This window comes from Corvus cornix, chromosome 13 (genome assembly GCF_000738735.6).
Source record: "Corvus cornix cornix isolate S_Up_H32 chromosome 13, ASM73873v5, whole genome shotgun sequence".
Classification (NCBI taxonomy): domain Eukaryota; kingdom Metazoa; phylum Chordata; class Aves; order Passeriformes; family Corvidae; genus Corvus; species Corvus cornix.
The window spans coordinates 2,407,729-2,430,325 of NC_046343.1; the positions used below are offsets into that span (position 1 = coordinate 2,407,729).

Sequence of the window (22,597 nt, forward strand, 5' to 3'; positions counted from 1 at the left end):
TCAGTCCCACACCCGCACCCCTCACCTTTATTCTGCCTTGTAGGCTGAGCCAGAAACGAGGCCAGAGCATTCCTGTGTGTGGGGAAACCTTTGGGTGCTGAGTGGGGTGGCCCTGTGAGCTGCTGTGTTTGCAGCTGGAGCTCCCAGCCCTCCATCCCTGCAGCCATCAGTGCCAGTCCCCTGTCACCTCCCTGCTTTGGGTCCGAGAGACAAGGGGCTGGCCCAGAGCCCAACCCCAGGCACGTTTTTGTGGTGTGGGGTCCATCCTCAGGGACACTCCACAGGGTCCTGGGTGCAGAATTCTGTGTGTTGGTGAGTTTTGGCCATTGCAGGGCTGGCTGGGCGAGCAGGTGATGCTGGATCCAGTGGTGGCCGTGCTCCCTCTCCTGCCTGCTCCTCTCCAGGGAGGAGATTGAAGCTCACAGCACACAGAGGGACTCAGTGGGTGCCTCTTGTCCCTTTGCCTCCAGCAGCCAAACCCTACAGCATCTCAAGGACATCCCCGCTGTGTGTCCCCATCCCACTCCGAATGCCAGAGGGGTATTTATTAGCTACAATTCAAAATGCTAATTAATAAAAGTCCTTGACTCTCTCCTCTGGAGGGATTGGGAGCCCATTCCCGAGGCCTGGAATGCTGCCAGCTCAGCAATAACGAGATGGGAGCCGTGAGAGACGGCTGGGCTGGATCAGACGTGATGGCGTGTCTGGGGTTTGGCCGGATGTCATCCTTCATCCAGCAGATAAATACTTTGCTCCGGGAATTTGAAAGGGAGCCAGGCCATGAGCAGAGTGGGGGAAAGGAAAAAAAGAAGGGGAAAGACAGATTTTTGTGCTGGATGGCTGAGAGGTGGGAATGAGGGAGGGGAAAAGGTCTGGTCAGCACAATCAGTGCCAAGGCAGGCAGCCACTCTCGCTGGAGCCTTCCCGCTCCTTGTCCCTTCCCTTGGCTGGCACCTCTGGTCACCCCCTGCCCACGAGGGTGGCAGCTGGTGGCAGTGAAGGGGCAGCCTGTGAGTGCTGTTGGATCCACCCTGTGCTTGTTCTGTCTGGGGTGCAGGGGAGGGTCCACCCAAACTCACATCAGCCCAGGATGGCAAATCCCTGCCAGTGGCCAGAGCTGGCTGCAGCTCCTGGAGCTCTGGTTTAACTGCAGTTCATGGAATTCTGGCTTAACTGCAGCTCCTGGAGCTCTGGTTTAACTGCAGTTCATGGAATTCTGGTTTAACTGCAGCTCCTGGAGCACTGGTTTAACTGCAGTTCATGGAATTCTGGTTCAACTGCAGTTCGTGGAGCTCTGGTTTAGCTGCAAAGGGTGAATTCAGTGCTTGGTTCTGGCAGTGTTTGGGAATGGAAAGAGGAGGTTGGACAGCCCCTGCATTTCTCTCCAGGCCCCTGTGGTGTTGTTTTCCCCAGAGCTGGAGCTCTCCCTGCGCTGAGCCAGGCCTCTCCTGCTTTTCCTGCAGTGCAGCTCCCTTCAGCAGCCCTGTGCTGAACAACACAGGTCACTGCTGGCTCTCAGCTGAGCTCCTCAGCCATTCCCGACCTCCCACCTGCTCTCCAAGCCCCAGCCTGTCCTGTGGAGAGGAAAAGGGTCAAATTCTGACATTATCCTCCTCCTCCCACCATTGCTTCCAGCAGGGATGTCACAGCCAGGAGTGGAGTTGGGACAGGAGCCCCCAGCAGCTGGTGGGTGGGAGAGGGAGGTGAAGCCCTTCCTCCATCCCCTCTTTCCTCATCCCTGACTTCCCTGTGTGCTCCTGCTTGGAGAGACCACATCAAACAGGAGAGCAGAGGGAGGTGGCAGGGTTTCTACTGGCTGTGACAACTGGTGGCTTTTGTGATGTGGATCCCTGTCCAGCAAGCTCTGGACTGGGATTACTCCACTGCTTCCAGCTCGTTCCGTCTGTGCCCAGTGGTGGTGGGTCAGAATGAGGCTGAATCCAGAAGAATTTGTGAGGAGCAGTGGGAAGGGGGTGGGGGAAGAAGGAGAAGAGAAATAAATGGTTATGGAAAAAGAAATCTCTGGAAAGTTAGCAATCTAGGGGATGTGGGATTTTTCTCCTCAGTGTTGGATGGAAGCCCTGCAGCTTCAAAGAAGAAAAGTCATCAAATTCCTGCTCCCCACGCCTCTGAGCAGGTCTGACCAGCACAGGATGCTGGGCTGCTGAGGTGGGAAGCTGCTGTGTGCACCCCCCTCACCTCCCATCCACCCTGTTTCAGTTCAGAGCCGTTTGCAGCCGCAGCAGAGTCGCTGGAATAAGGCTGGGGAAGTCTGGAGGGCTGGGCACGGAGCCACTGCTGAGTCAAGGCATTCAGCTGCTCTCTCTCCTCCAGCTGAATTTCGGCTGTGGGACATGCAGGAGCCCAGCTTAACCCTGTAGTGAAGCAAGGCCCTAATAGTCATTAATAAGTGATTAATATTCATGACTAACAAGCTGTTAATGTTACCAAGGAGCTCTTTATTCTCTGCCCACAGTCACAAGTGGGATGTGTTGGGGAAGGGGCCATCGTGGTGCTGTTCCCAGAGGCTGGGGATGGGATGTACCTCAGGCTGGGAGAAACCTCTTCCATTAAAAGCATCTTTCATTGGGATTTTTTGGGAGCTGAGCAGCCCATCATGCATAAGACACTGAGAAAAGTTGTTGCTTTGAACTTTGTCCCTGCTCTAGGATGGAGGAGCTGTAGGAAGCCACTCCAGGAGCTTTGCTGGTAAACCAGAGAGCCATGAGTTGACGGATGTTGGTTGGGATGAGGATCCTTGCTGGCTTGTAGCTTTTGGGTCGTGTCCTGCTCTGCAGACAGATCACAGCTTGTACACCAAGCTGTTTGGGCTGCAGTTCTCCTGATGCCTACGTGCACATTCTCCAGGAGCTGGGGCTGGATCCCAGCTCCAAAGCAGCCTCCTCCTTCCCTTTCTGCTGAGAGCTGTCTTTCCTGAGTGACAGCAGACAGAAATACCCAATTCCTGCAGAAATCTGCTTTGTGCCAGGTCCCTGGACAGAGCACTGGCTTTTCTGAGCTTCCAGGGCGGGCTCTGAGCCCGAGGGCTCAGCTTGGCCGACTCTGCAGTGGCCCTGGAGTGTGGGGACAGGAGCTCCTTTCAGTGCTGCTGGAGCATTTGCTAAACATCACTTCTCCCAAACAAGGGCTCTGTTGTACCCCATTCCTCGCCTGCATAAATTCTGCAGAGCTCTCCAAGCTTGCTGAATGCTCAGGAGATGAGCCCCCTCCTGACAGCTATTTCGGTGGCATTACTGTATTACAGAAGGATATTTTTTTTTACAAGAGAGGGGTTTTTTTATACGAGGGAGATGTTTTCTTGGAATGCTGACCTCAGATCCGTCTCATTTGCTGTGGCTCCTATGTGGGTTTGCAGCAGCTGGAGTTGTTTTCCTCATGTTGGTGCTCCAGTCCTTCACCTATTCCACGAGCTGGCTGTGGCAGCAGGGACAGTGCTGAGGTCCCCAAAGCCACGTGTGAGGGCATTTTTCTCCTGTGAGTCCCACTGCAAGGTGGGTTTTTCTGTGTGACAACCTCAGGGCCACCTCCCCGCAGCTCAGGGACCTGCCTGGCCCAGCAGCCACTAAATGGAAAGGGTTTAAAGTCAAGCCAGATTGTAACAACTCTTCTTTAGACCTGAGTTTATAATTGATGAATTTTAATTAACATTTCTTGTCTGAATTATGACCCTGTAAGTCCACAAAGACTTTCAGTGTCCCAGAATCCTGCAGTGAGTAGTCTAACAGTTGTCTTACAGGTTGTTGAAAAGCAGCCCCTTTGTATTTGTTTTTAATTTACCTTCCAACCTGCTCACTTTGCTAAACCCCTGTGCTCCCCATCTCACTCCTTCCCATCCCTGGATCCCCAGGGATGCTGCCTAGAGAAGATGCTGGAGAAACCTGACTCTCTTTTCCTAAAAAAACATGGCATGGGGGTTATTAAACGAGCTAAGAGTTCTCCATGTGTCAAAGTTTCCTTTCAGGGGATTATGAGGTTCTTGAAGGACGCTGAGCTGAGCCCACTGAGACTGTGGTGCTGGCTCAGAGCTTTAAGTGAGGCTCCAGTCACACAGGAGCCCTTGCCTTCAGAGTTCTGGGGAGCAGCTGGAGAACCATTCCTGGGTTTTGCCACCTCTGTGGGGCTGGTTGGTGTCCCCCTGTCACAGCTGTGCATCAGTGCCTTGTAACTGTGCTGGGGGGGCTGGAGCTAAACGAGATTCACAGTGCAAGGCAGAGTGGCTTTTCCTTCTCTTCTGGAGCCATGAGTTCCCAGGGAGCCGAGCATGTGAGCTCTGCCTCTGCCCTTCTCTGCTCCGCAGGGATCCGAGGAGGAAGAGGAGATGCTGCCGGGGGTTTATTGCTGTTTCCTGTCTTGTCTGAGCTCCTGTCCCCTCTGAGGTGGTTGGGCCGGGGCTGCTGCTCTTCAGACCTGCAGCTCTTTGTGTCCCTGCCAGCAACATCCCAGCAGCAAAGTGAAATTGCAGCTCCTGCCTTGCCCCCTCAGCCAGACGGAGCAGCCGGAGAAAGGAAGCAGGGGATGAGTTACAGTGATAGGTTTAGCAGAAGGCAGGGGGAAAACACCAGTTATTGCCATCAGCATGAGGGTGCCATTCCCACCTGCTGATCTCCAGCCTGCTCATCTGGCCTTGCTTTGCCTCCCTTCCCTGTCGTAGCTCTGAACTGGGGGAATTTTAACTGGGCTTATTAATTAACTCTGATTTAGCTCTGCAACGCTGCCTCTGTTTAGAAATCTTTGGGATGCTCTGTCCCATCGATTCCTCTGTTGATCTCTGCACCTGGGACATGGCATTCAGGTCTTTGAGTCTCTGAACTCAGCAGGCTCCAGTTTCTGTAACAATGTCCTGTTTGTTTCTACTCCATCTTGGCTGCATTTTATTTAATTTTATTGATACTTCCATGGATGAGTGCCTGAGGTGGTACCAAGTGGCTCGGTGGGAGTTGCAAGGCCAGGCCAGCAACCCAAGCTTACCGAGGGAAGGACAAAACATTAAATTTCTAAATGAAAAGAGGCTGTTTGAAGGGTGGGTGATGCCCAGGGAGACATGAGCTGGCTGAGGGAGGTCAGTGGCCCCACCAGAGCCATCACAGCTGTGCTTTCCTGGTTGGCTTTGTCACTCGACCAACACCCCAACTGTCTCCTCGCTCTGCTGACACTCTTCCTTCTCTTTTTCAGGGAGCCCACTGGAAAGAAGAGGTCTGGTAAGGACTCCTTTTCCTCTCTGCTGGTTACACCAACTCCTCCTTTCACCCACAGCCGAGGTCTCCTGCTGTGGGGCGAGCTCCCAGCCCCATGGCAACCCAACCCCTGCTCTGCTGCCCCGTGGGGCTCCCCAGCACAGTGAGCCCCCTCCATCCACTGGGATTTCACTGCAGCCTCCAAGCCCCCATCCCGTATCCCCTGAACCTCCGTGGCGCTCCCCAAGGTGGGTCAGATGCCCAAAGCTCTCAGCACTGCCCTGGCCTCCCCCTCCACCCCTTGAGGTGTTGTACCCACTGCTGGACACCCCAGTCCATCCCCTCCCTGCCTCATGCCTTGTCTCCCATCCTTTTGTTCCTCCATCAGGGATTATCCAGAGAACGGCCTCTTTCCTGCAGAGAGGTACTAACAGCTGCTCCTGCCTTGCTCTGCTTTGCCTTTCTCTGGGGGGACACCTGCTCAGCTGGTTGGGGGGCAGGAAGCTTGTCACCCTTGCCAGAAGCTGTCACGTCCCCTGCAGCTTTCTGTGGTGGCTGGTGGACACGGGGAGGTGGCACAGGGGCTGGGGCTTGACTCCTGGTGCCCCAAGTCCTGCTGAAGGTCTGCATGGGTGGGGATGTAAAATTTCGGGAGACCAGAGGAATGTCTGAGCTGCCTGGGGGCAGCGTGGGGCTGAAAGTCTCCTGGTGCAGCCAGGACCTTCTCCCTCACCGTGGCACCAGCTGGGTGCCTTGGGGAAGGTGGTTGGGTCTGGGATGCTCTGCCCTTGCTCCTCAAGAGAGGGGACGTCCCTGAAAGACCCCCTTGTTGGTGTGGTTTAGGGTTATTTGAGCTTCCCAGAAAGAGCAGGAGAGAGGAGTGGAAGAGCCTTTGATCTGTGGGTTAGGGAGGCATCTTTCAGCTCCTGGTGCTGCAGAAGGTATGAAAACGGTGTGAGGTTGTTTGGGAAGGAAGGTCTGAGCTTTGGCTGCGTGGAGATTCTGCTGAAATTGGTGGTGGAAAGGATTTTGGCCAGAGAGTTGGCACTGCCATCACCTGTGTGAGCAAACCCACTTGTAGGTGAGAGGGTTCCTCCTGCAGGAGAGAGGAGAGGCACAGGGCAGACCCAAAGACCTGATTCCACTTTCTGTTCCCCTGGAGCTGCAGCTCATCCCTCCCTCAGGAGCTGATGGTGTCCCAGTGTCTTCACTGAGCCTGGCTGTAGGCTGCAGATGGGAAGCTCTGATGTTGTTGGTGGCTCCTGGTTTTATCTGTTGTCATGGGCTGAGTGCTCTCCTGAGGGACTCGTGGGGTTTTAAATGGTTAAAACCTTTGGACAGCGTTTTCTCCTCAATCTCTGACTGCTCTCTGCCCAAGCAGGACACTGGGATGGTCATTTTAAAGCTCTCATGAGCCATTTGCAAGCACAGCCTGGCTCTGTTCTGAAGTGCTGGGGACAGGAGAAGGGAAGGCTTCTCTAGGGTTGAGAAGAAGAGGAAGAAAACTTCTGCTGCATAACTCAGTGCAGTGAGGGCGAAATTCAATCTAAGGGCACTGCCTGTTGGAGAAGCAGGAGTTCTCCATTGGGAAGGAAGAGTTTGGATAACATCCAAGGCAAGGCAGGATGTGCTGTTCTGCCCCTGGGAGCAGCCAGCAGGGAAAGGTGTTTGCTGTCAGTAATGTGACACAGGGCTGATGCCTCGTGCCAGACGTGTTCAGAGACTCCTCTCGCTGTCTTGCATTTCCTGGCAGCAGAATCAGGGTTTGGTTCAGCTGCTGCCACCCCAACTCCTCCTATACCTTGAGGAAATCCCTGATGGTTCATTGGGTCTTCAAGCCAGGCCTGCTTGGAGGCAGCAAATGTGCAGCAAGGCACAGAAAATACTCCTTCAATCCAGGATGTCCCTGAGGAGGGGTCATCCAGCAGCTGCTAGCAAACAAAAATCACGAGGATTTTCCACAGTAAGCTATTTCCCAGTTGCCAGAGAGGGGGTGAACTGCTCTTGAGGAGAGTGTTGGAAAGAGCTCTGAGTTCCTGGCAGCAGCAAGCCCGGTTTGGAAATGGGATCTGAGCAAACACTGGGATGCAGAGTGGGTTAAAGTGCTGCTCCTGTGGTGACCACGAGACTCAGATGACATTTGGAGTTTTGAGGAGGGCCCGGTGTGTGTGAGCACTGGAAATACAATCTGCTGTCTTTGCTTAGCTTTTTTTACCAGCATTTGTAATCCCACCTGCCTGAGCCTGAGGCGTGGGCTCTGCACAGCCTGCAGCTTGCAGGGGGTGGATTATTCCCCAGACTTTGGGGCTCTGCCTTGGCCACTGATTTGGGTTTGTCTAAAAGTAGTCATCCCATCAGTGCCCGAGACTGTTCTGAGCGTTTCTGCTCTCCCTGCCTCTCACAGTTCCACAGAAAGCACAGATGGAGAGCCATGGGTTCGTGCAGGCAAACCTGAAACTCCTCCAGAGTTTATATTTGGGTGGAGCTGCCCGAGGAGGCTGGCAGAGACCTCAAATGCCCCTCTGCCAGTTGGGTTTTTGCTGCTTTCTTGTGTGCCCACGTCCCTTTTGCTGTGCTGTGGGATGTCCTTGCAAGGGCAGAGAGACCCCAAACCACAGCGTTTGGTCTGAGGGGAGGCAGTGAAAACACAGCAGCCAGAAGGGGAGCTTTCTGAAACTGCACTGGTGAATGGTATTTCCATGTGATTGTTTTCCAAATTCTGCAAGAATCCCCGGAGAGATGAGAGGGTTTGCAAGGAATTCAGCACAGCGTTCAGTGCCCGTCTCACGTGAGAGCAGGAGGAAGGGCCCTCTTGCAGTACTGATCATCACAAACTCCTCAGGTCTGGAAGAAGAGGGGCTGTCCTGAGAGCTCTGGATTCAATCCACACAAGCAGAGGGGGAAGGAAATTTATCCAAAGAATGACATTTTTGGGAGATGCATTAGGCAAAGGCTGAAGTGTACAACAGGCTGCAAACCCAAATACCTGTGCCCCTAATTCAGGGCTGAGCTCTTCGTTTCCCTCTGGCAGCACCAATGTCCAAGCTCTGTTAGAAGTTCCTCTCCTTTGGCACTTGCAAAGCTGAAGCTGGAAAGGCTGGAAACCTCCCAAGCAGCCCCATATCTGTAAGGTTCCCTGCGGGTTTTGTACATCTCAACCTCTGGGTGAATGGGCAAACAAGAAGCCCTGGGGTTGGTTCTGGGATGTGCTGAGTGTCTCTCCTGCATCCAGGGTGAGCATCAGTTCTGCAAGCCCAGCCCAAGGCCCTCAGTGGTCCCTTGACTCGAGGGACTCCCCTTTTCTAGGCCACGTTTGTGTCATTGTCACAGCTGGGGAGTGCTGAGCCTGCACAGTCTGTGCTCCTGCCTGAGCAAACCCCCTCTCCTGTGGGATGAATTCCTCCTCTCTCCCCAGCTGCAGAGCTTTCTGCTGTCTCCCATCTCCCTGGGAAGCTTTCCACTGTTGCTATTTCGGAGGAGCCCGAGTCTGGCCGTGCACAGGATGCTGCTGCTCACTCCAGGCTGTGTTTTTGTGGTTGAGGACGATTATGCCAGGTGAAGATGCTCCCGAAATTAACGCCTCCTTCTTCCTCCAAGCTCAGTTTACGGTTTCTCTTGCCAGTGTAATGGGCACATTGGAGGATCCAGAATTGGCTGCTGAGACTACAAATAGCCTCAGAGCCAGGGGTGTAATTACAGCGAGGGAGGCAGAAAGGGGAGTGTTTATCCCTTCCTAGAGTAGTTATTCTTCTCTCAGGGGCTGGGTAGATCCTCAGCTCGCTTGAAGCACAAACCTTTAATTGAGCTGGTAGAACAGATAGTGCCAGCATCCACCATTCACTTTGGGGGGCTATTTTTAACTCTGTCTGCTGCCCCACCTCTGGGTTTTGGTGTGGAGGAAGCTTTCATGAGCAGGAACAGATCCTCTGCCCTTGGCCAGCTCACCTGGAGCTTTGCAGAGTGCTGTTTATAGCAGCTGAACACAGACAATTTCCTTCCTTTTCCTTGGAATAACACCATCCTGCAGACCTTATGGTCTGACTTTCTCAGAACCAGCTGGAGAGGTTGTGACCTCATGCACAGAACTTCTCCAAGAGGCAGCAGAACATCCTGGGAATCCTGAAGACCTTGTCCATGTCTACTCATCACCCTTTTGGGGTGAGAATGGCACCTTAGGTTTCCTATGCCCTGGAATGGGTTCTCCCATAGGAAAGACCTTTTGAGAGGCTGAGAGCTCTGATGTGATGGGGCAGCACCTGGTGCAGGTGCACTTGCCATGGAAACTCATTCTTGGTCACAGTCTGAATTTCCCTGCTGCATTTCACCTAATTGTCCCAAGGAACCACCTCTCTCCATGGAATTTCACACCCCTTGGAGACTGGGAGGGGATTGTCCTGTGTTTCTGCTGTGCCTGGCCCAGATGTGATTTCTGCCCTGCCAAAACTTGAGACTCAGGGTAAAGCACAGGCCCTGTGAACTCAACACCTGTAATCAGGTGTGTGATTCTTCCATATCACTTGTGCTGTAGTAATTAACACTCCCCTACTTCCAGAGCACTTTTCAAGTATTAATTAAACCTTACCACAGCAGGGGAGACTGGAATAATGGAACAGTGTCTTCCTTGACAGGCTGGGACGCTTCAAGGCTGAGTGTTGGGTTGGAAGCCAGAGCTCAGTGTCAGGAAAATCCACAAACGCCAGAGGTTTATGTCCAAAAAGGAGACAGAGGAGTCCTGCAACTTTATTCGAATAAAGAGGGAGAGTCCACCGGGGCACACGCCCGCGGGGTTTTGGAGGATACAAGGGAAAGGAAGAGGGACACATGTGGCTGGGAGCTTAAAAAGGAGGCTGGCCTCTCTCCCCTCCAGTGACAGCAGGGGCTGGCAGTGGTCCTGGGTGTCCCGGTTACCCCGCAGTGCTCCCGGTGTCCCGGTTATCCCGTGGTTGTCCCGCCTTATCCCGCAGTGCCACCTGCCGCCGGTCCAGCTCCGTTTCCCGGCGATCCCGCAGCTCCCGGCGATCCGCCGGCTCTTCTCTTTCTGCCCACAAGAACGCTTTGTTCCCGCTGTGTCCTGCCCCCTCTGCTCCTCCTCGGGCTGGTTTTTTTCCCATTTTTGCCACTAAATGGATGTGCAGCAGGAGGAGCCGGGCAGGGAGCAGAGCAAAGCGAGGGGGCTGAACACAGCGGGGCCATGAGGACGGGGGATGCTGCCCTGTCCTAAAACACCTCCTGCCGGGGTGCTGGGGCTCCTCAGCCCAGCAGAACCCGCTGCAGGCCGTGTGTTTTGGGCTGGTCCGTGCCTTGGGGCAGCTGATGTGCACAGGAGAGCCCCCTAAACCCAAAGCAGGTCCAGGCTGCTGTGAGCTCCTGTGCTGCTGGTGGTGAGGTCGCTTGGGTGGCTCTGGTGGGCAGCAGCGGAAGGTCTCACCTGGCTGTCCCCATCTCACCTGGCTGCTGGTTTGATCTCTCTCCCCCTCACTCTGCCCAAATCTCTGGCTCACCCCTCTCACGCTGGGGTCCCCGGGGTGTCCTGGAGCTGCTCGGTGGCGGTGGCCGTGCCCTGGGGGCTGTGCTGACCTGGCACACGGGTCGGTTCTTGTCCCCCCTGTGCAGGAGCTGACGGTGCCTCGGCTGAGCCCCTGGTGCTGGAGCAGTATGTCGTGGTGGCCGACTACCAGAAGCAGGAGAGCTCGGAGATCAGCCTGTGCGTGGGCCAGGTGGTGGATATCATTGAGAAGAACGAATCAGGTACAGGGAGCTGGGCTTGGCAGAGGGCTCCGGGGCTGGAGCAGGGGCAGGAGGAGCAGTCCTGTGTTTCAGTGTTTTCCTTAAGCAAAACAGCCCCCAGGTACCCCACGGGGATGGTGAGCTGAGGTGGGATGTGGAGGAAGCAGCTTTGGTCTGTGTGAGTGTGGATGAGGCTTCAGGGCTGGCTCTAAGGGCTGATCCCCCCCGTGCTGAGCGCCAGGCGCCGTCCACCTTCTTCAGTCTCTACTTTGTGCTTCTTCGTGCTGAAAAACTTGGCTGATGTGTCCTGAGGACAAAAGCCATCCCTGGGCTTGGCAGGCTGGTTTCAGTGACAGAGGGGGATGCTCTGGTGGTGCCCATGAAAGCCCCCTTTGTCCATTCACAATTCCTGTGGGCAGGCAGCTGAGCTCTTCGCTTGCTTCAAAACTTAAACTTGCTCTTAACCTCTGCAAAGGGACCGAGCCACGCCGTGGGCCCAACTTGTGGAGAATTTATTCCCTGAAGCTTACAGAAATTGCTTGTTGGGGGCAGTTAAAGATAAACCATGAAAACAGATTTTAGCATTCTGGAGAGCTGGTCCCCAGAGGATCAGCTGCACCAGCAGCTCTGTTTGAGAACGAGAGAAATAAAAGCAACCCTGAAGCAAATGAAACGATTAGCACAGCCAGCTCAAAAGCTGTGGAAAATCATTTATTCATCAAAGGTCAGCGCTGGTTTTCACTCCCATGCAGGTAGCTGATTCCCTCCCCGACAATCTAGTTGTCTTTCTCAATGACTCACTGAGGGTAATGCTCAGTCTTTATTTTCCCCCCCTAAAGACACAAATTGTGCTTTTAGCAGCGAGCAGCACGGGTTGGTTTTGACTGGACACACAGGGGGGGTCCAGAATTGCTCTCTGGAGCTGGCTGGGCTTCCAGTGGGAGAGCTGATGTTTTAAATCCTGCATTTGCTCGTAGCTTTTCAATATTGCTGTTTCCACAAATGTAAAGAAGGCGAGCGCAGCAGGACTCAGCTATCGATTCACACACAGGGTATTCATCTCTGCTAATTAGCCCAGGCTTGCTGACCCACACTGGGGGAAAATGAAGCATGAAGGGGCAGAAAAAACCAAAAGCAATTGCAGTGGCTGGAGCCATTCAGCTCCCAGAGCCTCTCCTGCTTTTCCTGGGGAGGGAATTGTAGACGTCACTCAGCTGCAGTTCTCCCGTGCTTGGCTCTGTTGTTTTGGGGTCACCCCAGTTTCCCGTGGAGATGCAAGAAAGGGGTCACAGCCCCTCAGGCTCATGGTTTGGAGGGAGGGAGGGAGTTTTTGGCTGGTGTGAGCCCTTGGCTGATCCTCCTGCTGTTTTCTCCTCAGGCTGGTGGTTTGTGAGCACGTTGGAGGAGCAAGGCTGGGTGCCAGCGACCTGCCTGGAGGCCCAGGATGGAGTCCAGGAGGAGTTCTCAATGCAGCCTGATGAAGGTACGAAGCTGCTGGAGGCATCTGCCCCAGCTTCCCCTTGCTGAAGTGCACAGAGCTGCTGGAAGCACTGCCTCACCCTCCCTGAACGGGGCAGGGCACGAGCCTGGGGGAGGACAAACCCAGGAACAAAACCTGGGAAAAGGAACAAAACCCCAGGAATGGTCCTGCCTGCCCAGTGCTGCAGCAGGACTGGGGCAGCTGGATACTGGTGGTGCATCCACTGGCCTCTCTGCTCCCCACAGAGGCGCTGAAACCCAAGGAGTGCTCACCCCAGTGCCTCCTTTAGTCCCAGGGAGCTGTTTTACCTGACCTGGAGGAGGAGCAAAGCCCAGGTCCTCAGCCAATGCACGTGACCTCAACATGTGCAGAACAAAGAGCCCACAGTGCAGGAATAGCACGGTTCCAGCCTGTGCTGGGAGCAAATCCAGAATGCCCCTGGGTAACACATCCCAGTGACTCTGTGTGCTCAGAGCAGAGCAGGAGCTGGCTCAGCCCCTCCTCTGGGCAGCTGGAGGTGGAGGGGGGCTCAGACTGGGGAGGGCTCCAGGTGAGCAGAGTCTCTGTACCACCACTCTGTGGCAGCCCTGTCTCCTCCTGGACCTGAAGTGCTGCCTCCTGACGTCCTCTCTTGTCCTTCTCCTGCTTCCCTGCCATGCTGTTCCCAGTGCCATGGAGATACTGGTCTCTGCCCAGGCACCTTGGCCGCCGCCGGACTCTTGGGGACTTGTACACCAGCAGATGGGGTCAAGGTGGACCACACAGAGACTTTCTTGGCTGCCCCTGTGTTGTGCATGTTGGTTGGCTGTGCATGTGTCAGCCCTCAGTGCGTGCCACCCCTGCTCCTCAGCCTTCCACAAGGCCCCTCATCCCTCTCTTCTCTCAGCTGTTCCTTCTCACGTTTTGTTTCGGGCTCAGAAGCTGCAGTTTCTGCTTTTCCCCAACACACATATTGTTAGAGGATGAGGATTACTCCAGAATTCTTGGAACTGCTGCCTTAGTTCCTGGAATAACCATGAGCCCTGGGGTTGGTGCCTCAAGGTGGCGTCAGGAGAGAAGAGCCACTTTGGTCCTGCTGGATGTGACAGGACATTCTCTGCTTGGATTCTTCTGCATGAAGGGGTGGGAAATCAGGCCCTTCCAGAAGACAAATCCAGGAAACCCGCATGGTGGGGATATAGGGATGGCCAGAGGGGTGGATTTTGCAGGCAGATTTTACCCCAAATGGCCTTCACCCTATTGTGGCACTGCTGGAAGCACAGGCAACGCTTTCCCTGTGTTTCTTCCAGAGAGGACAGGACAAGGTGAGGGAGAGGGGAGGATGGATGGACCCATTGTCTGACATGTCTGCATGGCTTTTAGGATGTTTCTCCTTACTCCTGAAGGGAAGAACATCCATATCCCTGCTTAACATCCTTTGCTCTGGTGGCCAGGATGTCAGGCTCTTCTCCAGGCTCCCCACATGGCTTTGACTGATGTCCTGGGGGTTGAATGGTGAAGTTCCTGCAGCTCTGGAGGAATGGTGAAGAATCTGCTGCTCTGGAGCAGTTTGAGGGCACTTCTGTGTGCATGGGGTTGCCCCCTCATGCCTGTGGGATTACACTCCCCTTAGAGAGGACAGTTCCTCTTAAAGGCTCTGAGAAAGAAATCTGAGCTGAAATGGATGCATGGAAGAGCTTCTGTGATGAGCTGTGAAAAGTCTCTAAGTCCTAAGGGAGAGGAGAACCTGTTTTTTAGGGAACTTCTTGGGCCAGAGTCACTCTCCAAAGTTAACATTTCCAAACGCAGCCAAGTTTGATTTGAAATACATTTCACTGTCATTTCCCTTTGAATGGTTGTGTATCTCTGTGTGTTTGCACCGAAATTACAAGAATTATCATTTATATAGAGCACTTCATAGCCATTTTTCAGCTGAGGCCAGGCTTCCTGGGAACAGTTCCTCGGTGAAACTGCGCTTTCTTTCCAACAGAGGAGAAGTACACGGTTATTTACCCCTACACTGCCAGAGACCAGGATGAAATGAACCTGGACAAAGGGGCTGTGGTGGTGGTGATCCAGAAGAACCTGGAGGGCTGGTGGAAAATCAGGTACTGTCCCAGGCACTGCAGCTGGGCTGTGGGGTGTTCAGTCCCAAGGCAAGTCTGTGAGCTGGGGAGGGCGGAGTACCAGAACTCATTTCTCTCCATCCTGACAAATCTGATGCTCAAGCACAGCTTTGGTTGAAAACCTTTGAAATGCCCTGATTTCCTGTGCTGGGAGGTGGCTGTGCCATCCAGCAGTGCCAAGGTGTGAGAGCTTTAGTGGGCAATGTGAGAGCATTCCCATCCTGCTGAGGGGAAAACCCACGAGTGTGCCAGGGCAGGCTGGATCCCCTGGCTCTGGTGGGAGGCTCCTGCAGGGAATGGCCAGCTTGGGGTGTGTGCAGGGCGTGCTGAGCCAAAGGCTCCAGCCCATCCTGAGCTGAGGGTTGTTTTCTGCTGGAAGCTCATTTTCTCTTCTCTGTGGTCGAGCAAACTCAGGGTGGGAGCACACACTGCAATTTTCTTAACCTCACACTGAACCTGTGCTCTTGGCAGCAGCACAGCCCAGAAACACATCCACTGACGTTTTCAGCAGAGGAGAGCTGCCACAGGAGCCCTGAAGGCAATTACAAGCTCAGTAGTTGGTGCCATCTGAACGAGGTGGCTGCGGCCCAGCCAGCGGGGAGAGTCTCTGGCATGGCAGGGGCACTGTGGATGTGGTTTTTCAATCAGCTCACGGGGCTGGTTTCTCTCCTAAACCGATTTAGAGCAGGGAAGGGATCCAGGCTGCCAGCAGGGAGAGGGCTTGTGCTTTCTCCAAAGACCAGGTACATCAATCCCAGCAGCAGCCCTCTGGTTTTTCCCTCTGCTTCCCCTGCCAGAGCGCTTCGTTCCTGAACTGGTGCCATTGCTGAGGTGAAAACTGGGCTTCACAGCATTCCCAGCCCCTGGCCCTGGCTGGGGCCAGCTTGTGTGGGAGCATTAGTCATGAGGGAGCTCTCCTGGTGCCATGGAGAGCCTGGCAAGCTCCTGTTGCCCAGAACTGGCAGTGCCTTCAGCCAAGGTGTGTGCTGAGCTCTGGGCTCGTGGCACAGGGGCTCTGTGCAGTGACACTGCCGTCCTTGCCCCCACAGGTACCAGGGCCAGGAGGGCTGGGCCCCTGCCTCCTACCTCAGGAAGGGGAATGGAGATGTGTTCCCACAGAAGCTGGGCTCGGGCTCCTCAGCTCACTCGAGTGCCCTGGATCTGGACGGCGTCTCCCGGCAGCAGGTCCTGGCCAGCAGGGACAGGGACGGGCCGGGGGGCCAGAGGGACGGGAGGTTCGAGAGCCGGCCCCCGCCCAACGCCGACATCCGCCGCAGTAAGTGCCGGGCGGGATCAGGAGGGCTCCAAACACAGCCTTCCCCACAGGTTTTGAGCAAAATAAGAGGCTCTGAGCTGACAGAGACTTGCAGGGCCTGTGGGTCCTGCAGCGGGGTCTGGGGGGGCCGTGGCACACACACTGGGGGCACAGGGACAGCGCTGCCCAGCGACCTGCTGAGGGTCAGCAGATGGGGTGGGCATCCCCTGCCAGGCTGCAGGGTCAGCTGGAGATGGTCTCCTCTCAAAAACTGGGACACCTGAAGGGAGCCTGCCAGAAAGATGGAGAGGGACTTTTTACAGGACAAGGGGGAATGGCTTCAAACTGACAGAGCAGGTTTAGATGGGATTTTGGGAAGAAATCCTTCCCTGTGAGGGTGGGCAGGCCCTGGCACAGGGTGCCCAGAGAAGCTGTGGCTGCCCCTGGATCCCTGGAAGTGTCCAAGGCCGGGTTGGACGGGGCTTGGAGCCACCTGGGATAGTGGAAGGTGTCCCTGCCCATGGCAGGGAGAGGAATGGGATGAGCTTTAAGGTCCCTTCAAACCCAGGCCATTCCATGATTCTGTGATTCTCTGATCTTAACCCCTCTGCAGGCCAGGTCCTCTGGGTCAGCCCTGCAATGCAGAAGCAGTTTCACGTGGTCACCTCAGCTGCATTTCCCAGGAGAACCTGACAGCTGGGATACCCTTGAAACCTGGGTGGCCTGGGTGACTCCGCGTTCTGGGCTGATGGGTTCTGGGCTGAGGAGCTCCTCCTTCGGGTTCCTTTCCCCTGGGGCAGATTTGGTCCTGGCCTTTCTGTTTTGTCTGTCACTTGTCTTTCCTGAACACGTGTTCAAAAGCGAGAAACTCATCAACATCTGCAATTCTTCCTCCACAGAGTCACCAAAGATGAGGCAGAGGCCACCTCCTCGCCGAGACCTCACCATAGTAAGTGCCAGCTGGTGCAGGAGGGCAGCAATGGCACAGGGGGTGGGAGAGGAGCTCTGCTCCAAGGCTGGGGCCTCATCCCCGTGCCTGGATGTGGTGTCACAGCTGCTGTACAAACACTGATGGGCTTTCTGTTCTCCTGTCACAGCCCCGTGGTTTGAACCTGCCGAAGCCTCCTGTCCCCCCTCAAGTGGAAGAGGAATATTACACCATCGCTGACTTCCAGACCACCATCCCTGATGGCATCAGCTTCCAGGCAGGAATGAAAGTAGAGGTGAGGCTGTCACCTTCCCCTTCACACATCTTCACTTCAGGGCAGTGCTCCTGGCTCCCATTGTCCTGGCACCTGTTTCAGGCAGGAGCTCCCCTTCCAGGCAAGGGAGATCTGCTCCCGTTGGTGTTCTGGGTGCCAATGAGCCGTGCTTTTGTCTCTGTTAACATTCCAGGCTCTGAGAGTGGGATAAAAACCTGTAGGAGCTCAAGAGACTTTGTCCCCACACAGTTCTTGGTGGCCTTCTGTCCCCCAAGTGTGAGTGCTCTGTTTGAGCAAACGGAAAATAAACCCACACCACGGATGGGGTTAGAGATGGGAGTTTTTCCCCTTAGCTAGGCCAGGTGTAAAGTTAAAAGCCCTTCCAAAATTCCTGGCACACCCTCATTGCTGGCAGAACCCCTCCTGCAGATGTGATTTTGCTTTCTCCGTGTGCGGATGTGATTTCTGCCTCTCTGGGGGGATTTTTCCTTCAGGGCTGCCCCAGTCGGCCCCTCCCAGGCCCCAGCCCCGGTCGTGGAGCTGCAGAGGGGCTGGGCAGTGTGGGATCCACACGGGATCGCTGCTCCAACAGTGCCACGCTGTGGCCACCGCCAGCACCCTGCTCCGGGAGGGATGGAAGCAGCTCTTCCTCAGCCCTCTGCCTGCCCTGGCAGCCAGGACCAGGTTCCCCTCCCCTTAGGATGGAATCACTCCTGGGATTCCATGGCTTTTGGCTGGAGCAGCACCAAGGCCACGTGTCGCCCTACCGTCGTTCCAGAGTCCCTTTAGTGCACAGCGGCTGTCTGAGGTCTCCTTTCGCCCTGGCAGGTCATTGAGAAGAACCTGAGCGGCTGGTGGTACATCCAGATCGAGGAGAAGGAAGGCTGGGCCCCTGCCACCTTCATTGATAAGTACAAGAAAACCAGCAATGCCTCCAGGCCCAATTTCCTGGCTCCCCTTCCCAACGAGATGGCGCAGCTGCGGCTCGGCGACACCGACGGCAGCGCCGGCGAGGAGGCGACGGGGCCCTGCCGACCTCTGCCAGAGGCTCCTCCCAATGGCATGGACTGCACTGGGAGGTGGGGCAAGGACTGGAAGGGGAAGGAGGCTCCCGACAGCGGGGACCTGTCCTTCGCCGGGGGCTACGAGGAGATCTCGGACCGCGACACGGAGGAGAAGCCCAGCCTTCCGCCCAGGAAGGAGTCCATCATTAAGTCAGAAGGAGAGTTGCTGGAGAGGCAGAGACCTCCCCCCAAGCCGCCGGGCATGATTTTGCCCATGATCCCACCCAAGCAGTCGGCAGCCCCGAAGGACAGCAAGAAGCCGGAGCTCAAGCCGGAGAAGGGCAAACTCTTCCAGCTGAAAAACGAGATGGGACTGGAATGTGGACACAAGGTGTCGGCCAAGGAGGTGAAGAAGCCAAACCTCCGGCCCATTGTCAAGCCAACCAAGCCAAAAGCTGAGCCTGTGGAGGACAAACCTGACCCCATCACCCAGAACCCGTTCTTGAAGTCAAGACCTCAGATCAGGCCAAAACCCTCTGCGTCCCCCCGCGCTGACCCACCCCCAGCCGATGACAAACTGGACATTTGCAGCCTGCGGAGCAAGCTGAGACCTGCCAAGTGCCCAGAGAAACCCTCGGAGCAGGACCCCGCTGCCGGGGAAAGCTCCTTCAGCAATGCCACAGAGGCTGGCGGGAGGTTTCCGGAGCGGCCGGGTGTGGAGAGCAAAGCCCTGCCCAAGCTGGACAGCCACGGCCCCAAAGAGGCACTGCCCAAATCTCCCCTGGGCCCAGCAACCCCACCCTGTGCCAGGGACGCCCCTCTGCAGCGCCCTGTGGTGCCACCTCGCAGGCCACCTCCCCCCAAGAAGATGGGGGGTCCTGGCTCCGTCCCCGCCGAGCCCAGGGCCCCGGCACGGGAAGCTCCCGAGATCAGGCCCTCTGCAGTGCCAGGGAGGCCCATGCTGGTCCCTCCCAAAGCCAAGCCCTTCCTCGCTGCCTCTCTCCAAGACGAAGCCAAAGCCAGAAGCAGCGTGAACCCAAAGGTCATCTCCAAGCCTGTGGAGAGAGCGGAGGCCAAGGAGAGGAGCTCAGCCCCCGTCTCCAGCCCGGACATCTCCAGGGAAGCTCTCTACGTGGCAGTGGCGGATTTTGAAGGTGATGAGGAGACCAACAGCTTCAGAGAAGGGACTTTGTTTGAAGTTCGTGAGAAGAACAGCAGTGGCTGGTGGTTCTGCAAGGTCCTGACTGGGGGGCCCTGCTGGGAGGGCTGGATCCCTTCCAATTACCTGCGGAAGAAGCCGTAGCCACTCCTCGGCCTGCACGGCCTGAGGCTCCCTTGTCTCTCACCTGAGTATTTAATGAGCAGATTAATTTATAGTTTTCTGTAAGGCTGGCTTTAAAAGGAAAGATAATAATTGAGATCCCACTCCTCCCAGCTGGAGCCCCTTGGCAGCAGCTGGAGGGAGCAGCTCGGCCTCCCCTCCCCACCCCTGTGCTCCCACCCACCCTCCTCCCCACATTTTCCCCAAGGACTTGGCTCCCGTGGTTCTCTGTGCTGGGGAGATGGACCTTGAGTGACATTTTGCCACCTCTGTGGTGAATTAGAGAGGAATCCAGCAGCAGCCAGGTGGAGTGGTACCAACGAAGGAAATCACAGAAGGATTTGCCTTTCCCTGAAGCTCAGGGTCACGGGCAAGAGTTGCAGGGCACATTGCTTAGTCCAGGGATGTGGCAGAGCCACTGGGAACGTGGCAAAAAGGAGGAATGATTGCTGAGAACGGGTTCCTGTAGCTCTGTCCCTGGTAAAAGGCTGTGCCTTGCTCCCCCTTCACGGGGATCATCCCTCAGTCCTTCCCTGCTCTACCATGACAAGTGTTAACTTCAACATCCTCCTGGTGGAAAAAAATAGGGAAAAATGCACCCTCATCTAACAGGTCCTCTCTGTCTGGTCCAGGACAGCTCTCAGGCTTCTCCCCTGCAGTACTGCAACTCAACATCAGAGGGGTTTTGCTTCTGGAGCTGAGGAATTCTATGCAAGGCACAGAGGACCAGAACGACCCCAAATGCCCTGGAAAAGGGATGCTTTGCTCTCCTCCCCACACAGACTGCCCTGCCTGTTGGACTGAGAGGGGACCACCCCTTTCCACGACCCACTGAGCTCCCCGGGCTGGCGGGCAGCAGCCAGGAGCTGGGTCCTTCCCTCGGTGCTGAAATTATCAAGTGCAATGCAGAATGTGGGAGCTCAGCTCCTCATCACCACCAGTTCTGAGGTGTGTCTGGTGCTCAGGGGCTGCCAACCTTGTTTGTCACCCCACCTGCCTGTCCTCCAGGTACTTGCATTTCACCCTGTGGGCCAGGTTGGCCTGGGGGAGGCTTCTGGGCAAGCAGAGCCTGGGGTTTTTCCATGCTGACATTCCTGCCTGCCAGTATCTTGCCCTCAGTGCTGCTTATCCCAGCAGGAGGATGAGCGTGGATGAGCTGTTGTTCCCCAGCGCTGCTTTCTTCCTTTCTCTCCTTGGCTTTTTGCAGCTTCGGGGCCACATATCTCTCCAGAAGAGCTTTAAACCCAGCTGTCTGTGGGTTTCACAGAGCCGCAGAGTTTTTGGGGTTGGGAGGGACCTCTGGAGATCATCCAGTCCAGCCCCTCTGCCAAGGCAGGGTCAGGTTTGGTGTTAACCAAGCCCTGTTGCCCTCTCTGGTCTAATTGTGTGTGTGAGCAATGCAGCCACATTGTTTTGCTGCTGAAAATAATGACAGTTTTCCCTCTCATTTGAGGCTGGCTGAATCGAAGGAGCATTCTCCACTCCCCCAGATGCTCACTTCCTTCTCTCACCCATGTTTTCCACCCTGGGAATGTGGAGTTGAAGATCCAGACAACAGTGGTGCCTCTGACCAGGATCATTCTGGGAGGGCTATGGGGCAGTTTGATCAGAGAAGTCCTGACCGTCCTCATCTCCAGAAGCCCCAAAATTCTTTTTCAGCCATGGGAATTCACGCACCCCGGTGTGTGGCTGATTCCTCTCCCTCCCACCTGCGGTTTTCTCGGGTGGCACATCAGCCCCTGATCTGGCTGACTCACCTGAGCTGGCAATAAGCACCGCATTTGCAACCCAGTGCAATAACAAAGCTCCTTGCGTGGCACATCGGGAGGTGTTGATGTGCTCCCGGGAGAGCTGCAGGGTGGGCTGAGACAGCGCTGCCTTCGCTCTGCCTCGCTCCACTCAATCCCTTCTGCTTTGGAAAGGAGTGGGGACAGGATGAGTTAAGCCAGAGCTGCTCCACAGCCAAATCCAGCTCCCACAGTATCTGGGAAGGAGCTGGACCTGCATCCCTGCTCTTGACAGGGGATGGAAGGGCTGTGTGTCCTTTTCCCGGGCACCGTGCCCTTGCCCTGCCTTTTCTGGATGGCCTTTTAATCTCAGCTCTGCCTCAGAGACCTCTCTGCCCCGGCTCTCCTCAGAAAGTCCTGTGCTATTTGGGTGGCCTCGGCTCTAAATGAGGGCTGTTCCCTCTCCCCTCCCAGCCTGAGCCTCGGAACTGGTAGTGCTCCATTTTCCTGACACAAGTACTGTATTTGGCTCGCCGAGCGCGTGACAGGATCGCTCCCTCCTTCCCAAAGAGCTTCCAAGAGGGAGTGCCCCCGTGGGATCACCCTCAGGAGGTGCCCACACCTGCAGCCTTAGCCCTTTTCCCACTCTCCTGTCTGCCCTGGGCTGGCCAAGCTCCTGTGGGGAATGTGCCAGGAGCCACTGGGCTGGCAGGCCTTTGTCCCCCACCTGATTTGTGCCCCTGGTCCTGCCCCAAGCCCGGCTGCCTCTCCTCGCTGTACCTCCCTGACTACCTCGTGAGGAGGAGGAGGGTGGCCAAAAGCACCCCAACCTCGGGGGTAGCCCCCCATCAGCCAAAGCCCAGCCTCCCAGAGCAGCCCTGGGATCGGGCTTTGTGGCAAGGGGGGCACTGCCGGGGCTTGGGGATCTGGGCACATCCTGGATGGGCATCAGCCCTGCTGTGCCCAGCTCCTGCCAGGCTCCCCAGGCCCATTTGTTTGTCCACGTGTCTCTATATTATGTAATGTGTATAAATCTCCATTACGGGGGTGGGGGGAGGGCAGCAGAAGGTAGATGTAGCTGTGTCCATGCCCTGTCTATACCTTCACCTTTAAGGGATGGATTTTTTTTTTTTTTTTTTTAAATTTGCTGGGGTTTGGGTTGGTTTTTGTTTTGGTTTGGGTTTTTTTTGTTTTCTTTTTGTAAGAAATAAAAAGAAACTGCTTGACTGGTTTCAAGCACCCTGGTGAACCCGTGTGTGTGGCTGGTGGAATTCTGGGGTGCAACTTGGGGTGCTGCTCTTGTGTCTGGGGCTGGTTTTGGGGTCTGTCTGTCCGTCCATCCTAGCAGGGAGGCTCATGGGGATCCTGACAGCTCCTTGTGTCTTCCTTGGTGCCCAAACTTTATGTCCCAACAGTGGAGTGTAGAAGTTTTTACTGTGAGTTTACTCAAACCACCAGGGTCTGGTGATTTTCAGGGAGTGCAGAGAGAAAAAGAGGCACTGCCTGTCCTGAGGGGCTTTGGGGGTTCAGGCTGGCCAGGGATCAGCTCTGTGGATAAAGTGGGGCAGCAGAGTGTCAAAA

General features: G+C 55.6%; 1 protein-coding gene across 4 annotated transcripts in view; it reads left to right on the forward strand.

Annotated features, from left to right (window-relative positions):
- SH3PXD2B (SH3 and PX domains 2B) overlaps positions 1 to 22,265 on the forward strand; it is a 60,815-nt gene extending 38,550 nt beyond the window's left edge. For 2 of the 4 annotated variants that reach the window (XM_039559627.1, XM_039559629.1), the window contains 9 exons: positions 5,194 to 5,219; positions 5,584 to 5,619; positions 10,809 to 10,943; positions 12,301 to 12,405; positions 14,372 to 14,489; positions 15,557 to 15,783; positions 16,662 to 16,711; positions 16,860 to 16,985; positions 17,793 to 22,265. In XM_039559627.1, coding sequence (XP_039415561.1) covers positions 5,194 to 5,219; positions 5,584 to 5,619; positions 10,809 to 10,943; positions 12,301 to 12,405; positions 14,372 to 14,489; positions 15,557 to 15,783; positions 16,662 to 16,711; positions 16,860 to 16,985; positions 17,793 to 19,271 — 2,302 coding nt within the window. In that variant the 3' untranslated portion in view covers positions 19,272 to 22,265. The remainder of the gene's footprint in view (positions 1 to 5,193; positions 5,220 to 5,583; positions 5,620 to 10,808; positions 10,944 to 12,300; positions 12,406 to 14,371; positions 14,490 to 15,556; positions 15,784 to 16,661; positions 16,712 to 16,859; positions 16,986 to 17,792) is intronic. The other 2 variants (XM_039559628.1, XM_039559630.1) reach the window with 2 other exon arrangements.
- Positions 22,266 to 22,597: the final 332 nt, after the last annotated feature.